At 44.5% G+C, this 13446-nt stretch overlaps 1 protein-coding gene across 1 annotated transcript; it reads right to left on the reverse strand.

Moving 5' to 3' along the window:
• Positions 1-4015: 4015 nt before the first annotated feature.
• Positions 4016-7060, reverse strand: LOC119305731 (BTB/POZ domain-containing protein At1g55760-like). Its single transcript, XM_037582173.1, has 4 exons — positions 6856-7060; positions 6580-6725; positions 5784-5884; positions 4016-5120 (listed from the first exon to the last, which is right to left on the reverse strand). Exons 1-4 carry the CDS (start codon positions 6975-6977, stop codon positions 4248-4250), a joined length of 1242 nt encoding a protein of 413 aa, XP_037438070.1. The 5' UTR covers positions 6978-7060; the 3' UTR covers positions 4016-4247.
• Positions 7061-13446: the final 6386 nt, after the last annotated feature.

Here is a 13446-nt window from a genome sequence, read left to right on the forward strand (position 1 = left end):
TATCGAATGGCAGGAGGAAGGAAGCAGATGCCATCCAGAAACGGTTTAAGGGGTCCCTGCACGGTGATGTGCGGGTAGGTGAGTAAATTACGCGGTGGGGTTTGAGATAAGCGAGATATTGTTCCTCACTTGATGCTGAATTCGTTTCCTGGGCATCCTGTTTCCACGCTAATTCTGGTGCTGACTGCATTTAGCATTTGGCAAATGGTATTTTTGGGAATCGCATGAAAAATATTTATCGCCGACTAATTAGTGACCGAAATCTGCCCGCAGTTTTCTCTTCTTCGTTTTTTGCATGTCAGAGTTGGCATCAAACAACGCGTGGCTAAACCCCAGCTTTCCCCTGAAATGTTACACCAGCATCGATCTGAGGGGAAGGGGAACATAGCGCGTGTCACAGCAAGTCTTTTTTTTTTTTGAGAAGTTTTTCATTCATATCACGAATCAGTACAACAAAGTTGACCCTTACAACCACACTGAAACGCAAACACAAAGGACCATGAACACCTAGAGTATCCTAAAACAACCATAGCACAAGAAGATCTCCGGAGCCCTGGGTCATCATCCCTGAATCTTGAGAGAAGACCCCTGCAGCAGAAGGATCTGCAACCAGTCGCAAGCAGGTCATCATCTTCGACCACGGTACAATTGCCGCCACGTTGCTTCCTCCTTTCTTGACACCAGCGCTGAGAGGGCATGGACATCAATCCAACACACCTGCAACAGCCGTCGCCATCTTTGGCTTTGAGTACCGCGAAAAATATCCCTTCCGAAAGGAAGAGAACTCGAGTCATCCGACCGGTCCAGCACCGCGGCCGGGCCATCCGCCCGGACAAAGCAGGATCTCCCACCAGCATCAGCGCAGAGAAAGAAGAAGAACAGCAGCAGCAAATCATACCAACAAGGAAGAAGAAGGGTCTTCGTCTCCCTGCATCCATCGCCCATCTGAGAACCCAAACGGCCAGTGCCGATGGACCTCCAGCCACCATAACCCGCGACCTCGACGAGATCCGGGGATCCCCAACCCCGCTGGCTCCTAGACGAAGGCAAATGCCTCGCCTAACCGCGAACGGAGCCCGGAGAAACTTATTCCGACTCGACACCACCGCAACGGCATCGACAACGTCTCCCTCAACCCTAACCCTACCACACACCCACCTAGCGAACAGACCCGAGGTTCCCCCTCCCTCCCGCCGCCGGAGCGGCCGACCGGAGGACCGGAGGCGTCACCGGCGGCGCGCAAGGGCCTTGTCGCCTCCTGATCGCCTCGTGCGATCAGATCCTACTTTTCCGGAGGGTCACTAGATACGTTTTTGGTAGTGTTTTACAGCAAGTCTTTTTCGGTGGCCATAATTGGGGCTCCATATAATACTTTTTACAAGCACAACATTTTCTTGGTTAGTCAATATGTTTCATCTGTATCCTCTCTCTGTTGTGCTGGTCTTAACCCTCTTTTTTTTTCTTACTGCCCATTTAAGTTATGACCAATTTTAATTAAAAAATTGTACTCCAGAAAGACTTTACACAAAAGCTGATTTGCTTGATGTGCCTTTCTATGTGGAAACTGGCTGGAGCATTGAGTATTTGATTAAGAAAAAATGTCGGTTGCTTGGCTATGCTTTAGCACATAAAATGTTTTTTATCAATGATTTTTCTTACCGTCTGGCCTATACGTTTGATTGCTTTAATAAAGCACATTGTACTTTGTTAGCCAGGGAAATTAAAGGATTAAGATCTGATTGAAGAATTTCCATCTACAGACCAGCAACATCTTCTGTAAGCAAGCCACCACTGAATGGATGTCACAACGTCAAAAAAGAAGAAGGGATATCACTTTAGGTTTCAGCGGGGGTTTGGGAAGATTGTGAATATCGTGATATCAGCTTTTCAGAGAAAATTTGTGCGATACATATATAAATTCAGGTTGTTATAAGACATTTTCCCCTTTAACAGTGACGCGTACCGTTGATGCTTCAATTGTTGAATGGAGATGTATCCTTGAATTTTTTGTGACATTTTTGAATGATTCGGTATTTTTAGCAATCTTATGGATCACATCTCGACGACACTTCCAGATGCGTTATGCATATTAAGAACAAATTACGGTATTGGGGAAATTATTTAAGGGAAGATGCCGGTGGTGGATCTCCCTGTTGAACCTACCATTGTTAGAAAGAAACAATTACCCTGGCCTAAACCGCCACCTGGATGGATTGCTCTATCAACTGATGGCTCTTATGTCAAGGAAATTGGGTTGGCAGGTACGGGTATGGTTCTGAGAGACTCGGTAAGAACAGTTATTATCTCGGCCTACAGATACCTCTTCCATTGCAAAGATGCTTTAGAATCCAAAATCAGCGCCGTGTTGGAACTTGGAAGGTATCTCAATCAAATTGCAGAGGACGGGGCTTCCTATTATTATTCAATCTGACTGTTTTGTCCTGGTTGCTACATTAACTAACGAGTCATTGGACAAATCTGCTCATGGACATTTGATTCTGGAAATTAAGAGGCTCCTGGAACCGTGTAGGTTTATTCCGCAGAAATTAGATCATCATCAAAATTGTGTTGCTCATTGTTTAGCTAATATTGGTCGTTCTGGAGGTAGCACCACATGTTGATTGCACCGTGTGCCAGAAAGTGTCTACTTTTGTATTAGCATATTGTAACACTATTTTAGAGGAATAAACCAAATATTTTGCACGCAAAAAAATTGTTAAGAACAGATTGCGTAATATTATGGTTTATCTTTGTTCAATTCATTTTGGACAATACATAAAGACAATAAAGATGTTGCTAACGCGAATATTATATAAATACAATCTAAGTAATTCATATAATTCTTTTTTTTAAACACCTACAGTAAAGAAACCACTAAACATTAGCAAATTTACCAGAAAATAATAAGAATTATTATATTGGTTTTTAAATAAGAATATATTCCAATGCAACATGATAAAAATACTGAAAATGCTAAAAATATATAATTTGCACAATGCTATTGATCATATAGTATGCATATGCAACCAAAAATACATAAGACGAAAGTATGTTCTAGAAGTCTTAAAAGGTCATCATATATGGCTCCAATTTCTTTACACAAGTCAAATAATAGGTTTTCACTATTAAAATTTATAGAATTTTAGCCAGCGCATAGAGCGGACCACTTTAGTATAATTATTATAAAGGCATAAACATTAAAGTTGTAATTTAGTTAGCAAAAGTCTTAATACATCATTTATATGTGATTATATGATGCAAATAATGCTTATAAGATAAATGTACTCAACCATAAATAACTATTGCATAAATACAACGTGTTCTTTTTTGTAAAACAGCTTGAACTTTATTAATTAAAAATAATGGTTACATCGTCTATCAAAAGAGTTACAAGATTTTCCGTGGGCTCCTCTATCCAATCCCCAGTCATGGAACATTTTGCTAATCTAGCAAGCTCATGAGCTATTTTGTTCGCTTCTCTATTACAATGTTCAAAACTGGTTTGTGAAAAATCACAGGCCATAGTGGTTAAGTGTGTGCGGAAGATAGGGGGCATATGCCCCCACTCCGGCGTTATGTTCTTTAAATCATTTTTTTAAAAATTTACTCCCTCTGTAAACTAATATAAGAGCATTTAGATAACTGAAGTAGTGATCTAAATACTTTTATATTAATTTACGGAAGGAGTATTTAGGTGTGTAGATGTATTGGGCCCTAGGCCTTTTGCTATAGCCTAGGACCGGCCTTAGGACTTTAACATCGCAGGCAGCACCCGGATATGCAGGAAAGGTCGATGTAAGCGTTGAGCTGGGCAGACCTCCAGACAAGAGGACGAGTGCTCGCCTAGGTAGCAGAAGCAGCGCGGATTTGACCTGCCATAGACCATAGTACATGCCTTTGACTGCATCTTCCCCAGCCCTGCAGTAGTCGATGGTTAACTCTCCATCCTCATACTGTTATGTTGGCTATTAATTCTGCCGTTCGTGGCTTTATTTATAAAGTCGGGCATGTGTCTTTTTAAAAAAAATACAGATTATAAATGGACTTAGCAATCCTTTGTCAAACAAAAAAATGGAAACATGCAATTCATCACACCCTGATGCACAAAGCTTGGGCAACACAATTTATACTCATCTAGCCCACTCATCGCCTACAAAGCCCCGACATTGAACCGCTTGCACACACGTTTGAGCAAACACGTGCGGGACCTAGAATGGAAATCTTGTAACTGACGGAGCGGGCACAATTCACTTGGCCCACTCGTCGCCTGCAAGCCGGACATTGAGCCGCCGAGGCCGTTTATCCGGAGCGCCGCCGTCGGGATCCTGGCTTGGCGTGGACTTCCGCCGGCGGCCCCGTTTACCCGCCGCAGTGTTGCTCGCATCCAGCTTAGGCGTGGACGTCGAGACTTTGGACCTCCGAACCGGAATGCTGCTGCCTGAAGCCTTGCTAGGCGGAGACTTCCTCACACTGGGGCGCCGAGTCTTCTTAGCTGCAGGCTTCTTCTCCTTGGCCACGAGCTTTCTCCCTCTGAGAATTGCAGTCGAGCGGATCTCGTCTGCAAGGTCCTGGTCCGCAGCCGCCATGAACGCCTCGAAATCCTCGGGGATCTCGTACATCTTCCCGAAGTCCACGAGCAGCCTCACGCACGTCCGCTTGAGCGCCGGCAGGCTGTAGGTGTGCGCCATCTGCAGCCTGTCCAGCACGTTCTCCACGCCCACGTCCTCCCTCAGGCTCTCCTCGCATGCCTTCTTCAGGTTGGAGATACCGTACTTGTCGCCGGCGGCGACGAGCTCGCTCCGGTGCTCCAGCAGCTCCCACTCGGACCTGGCGTCGCCGTAGAGGTAGCGGACCAAGGCCTTGCACGCGCCGATGGACATGTCGGAGATGTCCACCGTGGAGAGCTCCTTCTCCCTGAGGTTGTGCGAGAACATGCTCAGGAACACCGGCGACCGCGCGGCCAGGACGGCGCGGTGGGCCCTCATGCTGCCGCCGGCCGCGTTGACGGTGATGTCCGTGAGGATGCCTTCTCGCAGCATGCGCGCGACGCCGGACTGGGCTTGCTCCACGGACGCCGTCCTCATTTGTGTACAGCGCAAAAATGATTCTGTCTTGCCATACTGTAATAGAGAAAACCGCATCGTTACACTAGCAGTAATATATCCTCCTGCTGCATTGGTGTCCTTAGGATTCAACTCTATTCAGAGTTTCAGACAGAAAATCGTACTCCCTCCGATCCATATGGATGGGAGGGAGTATAAACAAAGCATGACGAGCCAACTACATACATTCGGTCCCATTCATATACTGTATTAGGGATAATCTCTAAACTCAATGCAATTAGCCATAAGTGCAATCATCCATGTGATATAACTTAAATTGTAAAAGGAAAAAATATTTCAAATTATTTGACAGCATTAGTTAACCTGAAATCTAATATGGCACAAAACTTGAAATTCATATTCGATCACAAATTTTTTGTGTCAGGTACATTTCTTATCTCTAGACCAACGTCATAAAAGTTCATCAACTATGATGTCGAATAGTCTTAGTCCCTAACTTACTCTTACAATATCCGGAGAGCTCAAGAGTATCCAGAAAAAAAAAGTTTAAGGGACTGACTTAGACTCTTATAATATTATATACCCCTCCGTCCCATAATATAAAAGCATTTTTTACGCTAGTGTTAGCGTCAAAAACACTCTTATATTATGGGACGAATGGAGTACAAATTAATAAATAACCATTTGTACTTTAAGGTACAAAAAATATGTAAGTTTTACCTCAGTAATGTTGCGAAACTCGATCTCAACCAAGCATCTTGTAGATTTACATCCATCCGTCACTGTCCATGTATGAGGACCATTGAGAGGTAGGTCAACTTCTGCATGTGTGTACTGCTTGTCAGTAATGTTAGATTTTTTTTTTTGCCCATGTAAAGACGTAAAATAAGTAATACAGAGCCGTTCGAAATTACCAAATGCTAATACATGTATGTGAAAAAATACAAAGTCTAAAAAGAGAAAAATTATGTACAGTATATTATTTGAGATTTAGAACCCAGGATATAGAGTAAACATTGCAAAGAGGCAGGCCACGGATAAATATCATGTCATACAAATTGTTTGTAAAGAGTCAACATGATTAGCGTGATTTTTTTCGCCAATAAATAGACCCAAGAAAGTATATCTAGTTTTACGAAGTACAAAACACTTAGTTGAGTGTTTAGTTTCAAGTATCGATGACCGCCTGTTCAAGATCCTGTCATTTTTGTACACTTGAACGAATCTTTGTTTCAGATCAGGCGGTTCTAGTTACTCCCTGTAACTCCTTATATCCATTTTGATGAACAAGTATTTTCGGACGGAGTGAGTATTTATCAGTCGTCTAAGGAGAACATTTCATAGCAAGATAGAGGAAATAGGCTACCGTACAATATTTTGCAAACTATACATTTTTTTTCTTGAATACGCACGAGTGTGCGTATCATATATTATAGAAGGAAAGGGTAAGAACCCTCCACGCATGCAAACTACACATTGATCGGTGCTAACCATAGTTCACACAAGAAAATTTTACCTTGACGATTATGAACTACCACCGGTTGATTTTCAGGGAAGAGCACAAGTTTTAGGGTAACGGAAGCCAAACATTTGTCCCAAAAGAGTGAAGATGTCGAAAGCGTCACCGAAGTATGCTCGTCGACTCGGACGGCAGACAGTTGCCTACACACAATTCAAATGGAGCAATTAGGAACACTTGGAAAGAAAAAAAAAATTACCAACCGAAAATCCGTCCGCTACAAGGGCTTTGTTGAAGAACGAACATAAAGGCAAATAGGAGCAGCGGCAATACCATCTCCGTTTCCCGACGGAGAACTCTTTCTTGGATCTTTTGGGTTGCTCGTGGGGTCCGAGCTCCAGCAGCACGAATCTTCCTTCGATCTCCACGTCGTTCCTCGGGACCGGTCGCGACATCTCTCCGATGGAACTTTGTTCTTTGTCGGGTGAAAGGCGGCGTGCTGTTGAGAGAAGAACCCTAGACCTAGAAACGCCAGATTTCGAATGGGAAGGAGACTGGGAGACGAATTAAGGAGAGGCTAAAACGGGCATGGGGGTACGTGCACGGGGACGTGCGGGTAGGTGAGGAAATTACGGGGTGGAATTTGAGATGACAGAGATCTTGCTCCTCGCTGACTTTTTATTTTATTATTTTTGCGGGTAAGCTCCTCGCTGACGTTGGCTTTGGTTTCCTGGGCATGCTGTTATCACGCCAATTGTAGTGTTCCAAAACTTGGCTGTGCTGATTAAATGGCTTAGCTTTTCTTTTTTTTTTGGAGGAACGATTAATTGGTTTAGCTTTGGGCAAGTATTTGTTTTGTTTCACCATAAAATTCTGGCGAGGTTCCTTCCCCTCCTCTCTGTTTTAACTGTCTTGCCAAACTTCCATCCAAATATTTGTTGCCAACTTGGTAACTGCCGCTTTGGCCAGCATGACCTGTGTGAAGTATGGAATCGTTGTGTTCCATTTCAAAAAAAAAAAACACTTGGTAACTGAAATGTTCTCACCATCCCTGACATGGCGACCCCAGCTGGCAGCGACCTTGCCAACTCGTCGACCAGGGTCGCAAGGCCGCCAACTCCCGTGTGGTATGGCCGGACTGGTGTAGTTGAGGCCCAGCCCAGTCCCTACGCTACTTATCCCCTTCCGCACGAACGAAGATGTCATCCAGGCGAAAGTATCTTTCTACATACATCCAGGAACAAATGCTCTTGATGTGAACAGTAAAATCAAAAAAATAGAAAAAAATTCTGAAATTCTTTTGTGACATACTTTCACAAATGTTTGTTGTGCATGTAAAATTTCATCACTAAATCACATTGGTGGAAGGCGTGTAAAAAAAAATCAGAGCTTCAAAATGCTTTTGTAAGTAACATTTTCAGAGCATCAATTTTGTTTTTTTTACTATGTCTTCCACCAATGTGATTTTGCGATGAAATTTTGCATGCACAACAAACATTTGTGAAAGTATGCCACAAAAAAATACATAATTTTTTGAATTATTTTTTAATTTATTTGATTTTACTGTTCACACCAGGAGCATTTGCTCCTGGGTGTAGAAACTCCACGGGGACCAAGATAAATTGGTTATGGCACAACTTGCTATTCTTCGTGTTCATTTGGTTTTGTTCCCCATTTGTGTAACCCGAATTTGTGCTTGTAGTCGCTACCAACTACTCAAATTCATCAGAATGTGGAACACATACACACAAAGGCCACTGGGATTATAACATTTGGTATCAAAGACCAATCACCACTCCTTCCTCTTGCGCTATCACAATTCATGAAGACCAGGAGCCTTCAGCAAGTTCGTCTTCATCTAGAAGCCATTGATCTGTTGAAAGAGGAGTACTTCTAGTGGTTCAACACCGTGCTCAAGGACTTCTGCGTAGACCTCCGCACGAACACGACCGCCGTCAAGTCCCACACCGCCAAGCTTGACGACCTAGTCGCTTGGTACCCAGATCTGGAGAAGCGGGTCACCAGGATTGGCATGGATGTCGCTGCTTAGCAGTAGGAGAGTGCCTCTTCATCAGAGTCGCTCGATAAGGAAGGGCTCAACGATCCCGCGGCTATTCCCCCTACCCGCAACAACCGGCCGCCCCATCGGCCCCGGGCACGACGCGGTCGGAACTCCTCGTGAGTCAGATGACCACGACGATGTGTTTCTTCACCACAGTAGGTGCAAGTGACCACACTGATTCCCCTCCTGGTCACTAGTCAGTTTCCTCTGTAGTCCACACTATCTTTTCCTTCTCCATTCGATCATGATAGCCAGCTCCTCACGGGGCTGTGGCAAGCTCATCCTTCTATTTGCTCCCTGCAGTTCACTGGCAAAAAACCATGGTTGTGGAAAACTCTCTTGTGAACAATACTTTCAAATGTTCAACATTCATTTTCTTTTTGGCTGCCGATGATCTCTTTGAAGTGTTTGGAGTTGGCTCATTTTGGTTGCGATCAATTAAAAAAAATGGACACAGTTTGTTCGGGAATCGTTTCTCACCTTGCTTTGCACTCGTTTGGGTCGCGATCGACATCAACTATTGATCTAACAGTTCTACGCAATTTATCACACTTCTTCAGTTGCTGATTACATTGACGTTTTGAGCTCATTATCGATCATCTTACTTTGTATTCGGAGGCAACCCTATTACCTTACACATTTTGTTGAGGGACTCCAAGCCGACCTCTAGGGAAGTGGTGCTCATTCAACGGCCGCATGGCCTTGACACAACGTGCTCATTAGCATTGCTATAGGAGGAGGTTGCAGACTGTGCCTATGAGACACGCCCGCCATCACATACTCCGGGTGTAGCGCATGCGACACTGCGGGCGGTACATCTACCTTTGACGCCGCCATCAACGCGCCCCTTCATGATTCTAGCTCTGGTTGCCGCGATGGATCTACATGATGTCGAGGGCGCTCACAATGACAACTCTAAGGTCAAGGCGCTTCGGAAGTACCTCATGCACATGACATGTGCTTCAAGTGCGGCGAATGATGGGGGCATGATCACACCTTCCCCACCACCGTTCAACTCCATGTTGTCGAAGTACTCCTTGAATTGTTTGGGATCGATGCGGTGTTCAACGACCAAGAACAACCACCCATGGAACCAAGCTACGACACAAACATGGCTATCTCCATGAAACTCTTACCAGTGGCGTCTCTCCAAAACCGTTTCAACTGCACGCATGGCTCCATGGCCAGGAGATCTTCATGTTGGTGGACTCTGGAAGCTCCACATCATTTGTGGATGATTAGTTGGCTACCAGGATCATACACGTCATCGCTCACAATCACCCTGGTGCGTCAAAGTTGCAGGAGGAGGCGAGTTGCGTTGTTACTCAGTGATTTCCCGGTGCAATTGGTTTTCTAGGGTCATGAGTTCACAAGTTAAACGAAGGTGATACCTCTGGGCACCTACGGCGTGATCCTTGATATGTATTGATTAGAAGAGAACAGCCCCATGGCCTTGGATCGGATATCCAAGCACAATGAGATCCAAACTGATGAAGGCATTGTGCATCTCCATGTCATCCATCCACGAGAACACGCGGTGTCATTAATAGCCTCTAGCCGGAGAGCCTATGTCAGCAGGGAGTTGTCTGCATTTTATTTTTGAGAAAACAGGGAGGGGGGGGAGCTCCCCACCTGAATATATTTCTCAAATTTATAACCCAACGTTTGCCTGATTACAAAGGTGAATTACATAAACACGTGTAATCGTGATAAAAGATAGGAATGCCATGAGGAGGCCGCCTGTTTTTGCTCCGGTTTCTTCACCCGGTGCGTCCAAAGCATGAGGTCTTCAATGATTCACTTCAGGGTGAAGATGTGATGATTTTGTTGCTCGAAAGTTATATGGTGCAACTGTATCAAGTTGTCTGCATATGGTGCAACTGTATTAAGTTGAGCTTGTTGGTGTGGAATGAGCTTCCATTCCACCATCCATTCAATTTGTCGTCAACAACTTATCTGAAGTGTTTGGTGAACTAGCAGGGCTCCCTCCTCGGCGCAACTTTTATCATAGAAAACCTATGGCGCCGGGGGCGCGACGTGTTAATATCCGACCATATCGCCACAAGCCAAAGCACAAAGTAGGGATAGGTCGGCTAGTTGCCGAGTTGCTGTGTTTGGGTATCATCAAAGGTAGCTCGAGTCACTTCGCTTACCCTGTTATTCTAGTGAAGAAGGATGACACTTGGTGATTGTGTCTCGACTATCGCCATCTTAATGCAAAAAAAATTACATCATATCATTTTGTATTTTTGGTCCATGGCATTTTGATGTTTTTCATAAGAGATGCTTTTTTTTGTTCACGACATTTTTGTTAAGAGGGTGGCATTATTAATTTGTAATGGCATGTCAGTTTATAAGAATTATTATTTGTATAAGAAATGCATTTTTTATGTTGAAGAGATGGTATTTTTTTTCTTTTAATGGCATGGCAATTTTTTTGAACACGGCACAATCAAAGTCGATCACATACATGAGCATACACTCACCATGTGAATGCACATACACATGCACACCCTAACCCTATGAGCACCTTCGAAAGACTGAGCCAGCACATCATCTTGAGATTGACGAAATCGCCATAGGCACCTTCATAGTCACCAGAACGTCTCATCCCATTGAGCGCACATCGCCGAAAGGCCTGAAATAAATCAAGAAAAAAAGAGCACCAGTGTCAAGTTTGAGGCTTGAACTCTGATGGGCAGCGGATATTACTGTCCTCCTAATCATCCAACTCCATCCTGGTCGGTCAACGTGTTGCCAAGATTGGGTCACATTCTTTTTTCCTAAATCAAGCACTGTTTGGTCCGAAAATCCTACATCTACGAAGAGCTACATACAACTTTACGTAAACTTCCTAACAACTAAATCTCTCTCCCCCTGATTTTCAGGGGGTCGGCCCGTCCTCCCCCTTACCTCCAATCATATTCGTCCACCTGATTCATTACGTTAATCACGTAGAACTTTTTACGTAGCTCTAGCATTGCTCCTGTTTGGTCCATGAGCCTACAACTCGACTAAGGTTCAAAGTTCAAACACCGTTTCGAAAAAAAAGGACTTAGGTTCAAACACCATCCGATCGGCCGAGCTGACAGGTGCGCACGACATGACATATGGCTGAGTTCTACGGTGTGGAGTGCGTCACGCGGTAGCGCGTCCATTTTCTTTTGCAAGTGTCAAAATTGGCATGAGACATAGGAGTATTAAGTATGAGCCAAACACTCATGATTATTTGCCTGAAATGTTAAGGCCAACAACGATTTATGGGCAAAGCGTGTCATGGTGAACTTCTCCACTTCTATCCATCTCTGTGGTTCGGCAATTGATTTCCAGCAGAGTCCGCAAAATATGGATCACCACAAGTGTCAATGGAGGTGTTCGCCAAAAATTAAGAAAGCTCCAACGCCCACGCTCAAACTCACAAACCGCAAAATACAGCCTTCCAAAGTTCCATGCGCGTGGGATCCCCATGTAATTAGCTAACTCTTTCTTCCCTGATTCCCCAACCCACCCATGCACAACACGCGTAAATTTTGCTTCTAGCGATAACATGTTCATATAAGTTAGAACTACAAATAATTTCATTCATAACTAGGGCGAAAAATGAGTCGCACTGTGACTTGTATTACATATAGAAAGCTGAATAAACTAAACTAACTAAAATAGTTACGACGGCGATGGGACTTGTCAACGTTGAACATGTCGACGTGGAATGACATTGGCGGCCTCAATCTCGCGGAAAGCGGACTAGGCTGGCCGCATCCCGCGATTCACGGGCGGAAAAATTGTGGGCCTTCATTACGCGTAAACGGGCCAAGGCGGCCTCGTCCAGGGGCGGAGCTAGGTAGCATCAGGTCCAATTTGCACTTGCTTAATGTAATCCATTGATTTAGTGTGTAGGTCATTGAATTGTTTGACAGACAGGTATATATTCTTCTATGTGGACATCGGGTAATTTTCAGTTTTGGCCCGCCCCTGGCCTTATCTCACTCCGGCAATGCGCCTCATCGACATCAACAATGGATGTGTGGTTCCAAAATGGCGGCCCCTCCCAACGTCCATCTTCCGAGCAGCATCCACGGCGAGCACGTGGTTGGCCCACCACTCTTCGTCGTCATACACCGCTTCCTCCTGCCCCTGCCCCTTTTTCGGATGCTTGATGAGTGAGGTTTTGCTTGATGTTGGCGGCCATGGGGTTGCGACGTGCCACTGAGCAGAGTGGAGAAGTGAAGTGGAAGTTGCCGCAGTAGGAAGTGGAGGGGATATGTCGGCCTTTTAGGGTGGTTTTGGGACCAAAACACCGTATCAATTATTATGATGATCAACCGCATGCCAGAGAGTATTTGTGGCACGCAGGTGTGGGGGGACCGAGTCCCTCGCGCGTGTTTTTTCTTTTGCCTTTCGATTTTTCATAATTTTGAATGAAAAGTCCAAATTAAATTGTGTTTTCATATTCATATTTTTCGTGACAATGGCTTTCAACCATTTTGAATACATTTGGAGGAGTTTTTTTAATAATCCGTTCAGTTTCAACCTTTTAAACTTAGTACGAGTGCTCGACAAAATCACAACTTATGTATAAAAAAATCGCTTGAATTTTGAACTCCGAAACTTGTACAAGCGACCGAAAAAATCGCAAGTTTCAAAGATTAAAAGTTACTGTACTCTCGTGTGAAATCCAACTACTTTGCGAATCACAAGACAGTTGTGTAGCTTGGGAGGGCTGGCAGGTGCGTGCCCCTGCGCAATTTCTGAACCACATACCATGCATCAATCAGGCTTCTGCCGTCATGGATTTATTACGGGACGGTTAGTAGAGTGCTTATGAGTGGTTCACATCATCACTGCATCGCCGTTTCAACTCG

The sequence above is a fragment of the Triticum dicoccoides genome, chromosome 5B (genome assembly GCF_002162155.2).
Source record: "Triticum dicoccoides isolate Atlit2015 ecotype Zavitan chromosome 5B, WEW_v2.0, whole genome shotgun sequence".
Classification (NCBI taxonomy): domain Eukaryota; kingdom Viridiplantae; phylum Streptophyta; class Magnoliopsida; order Poales; family Poaceae; genus Triticum; species Triticum dicoccoides.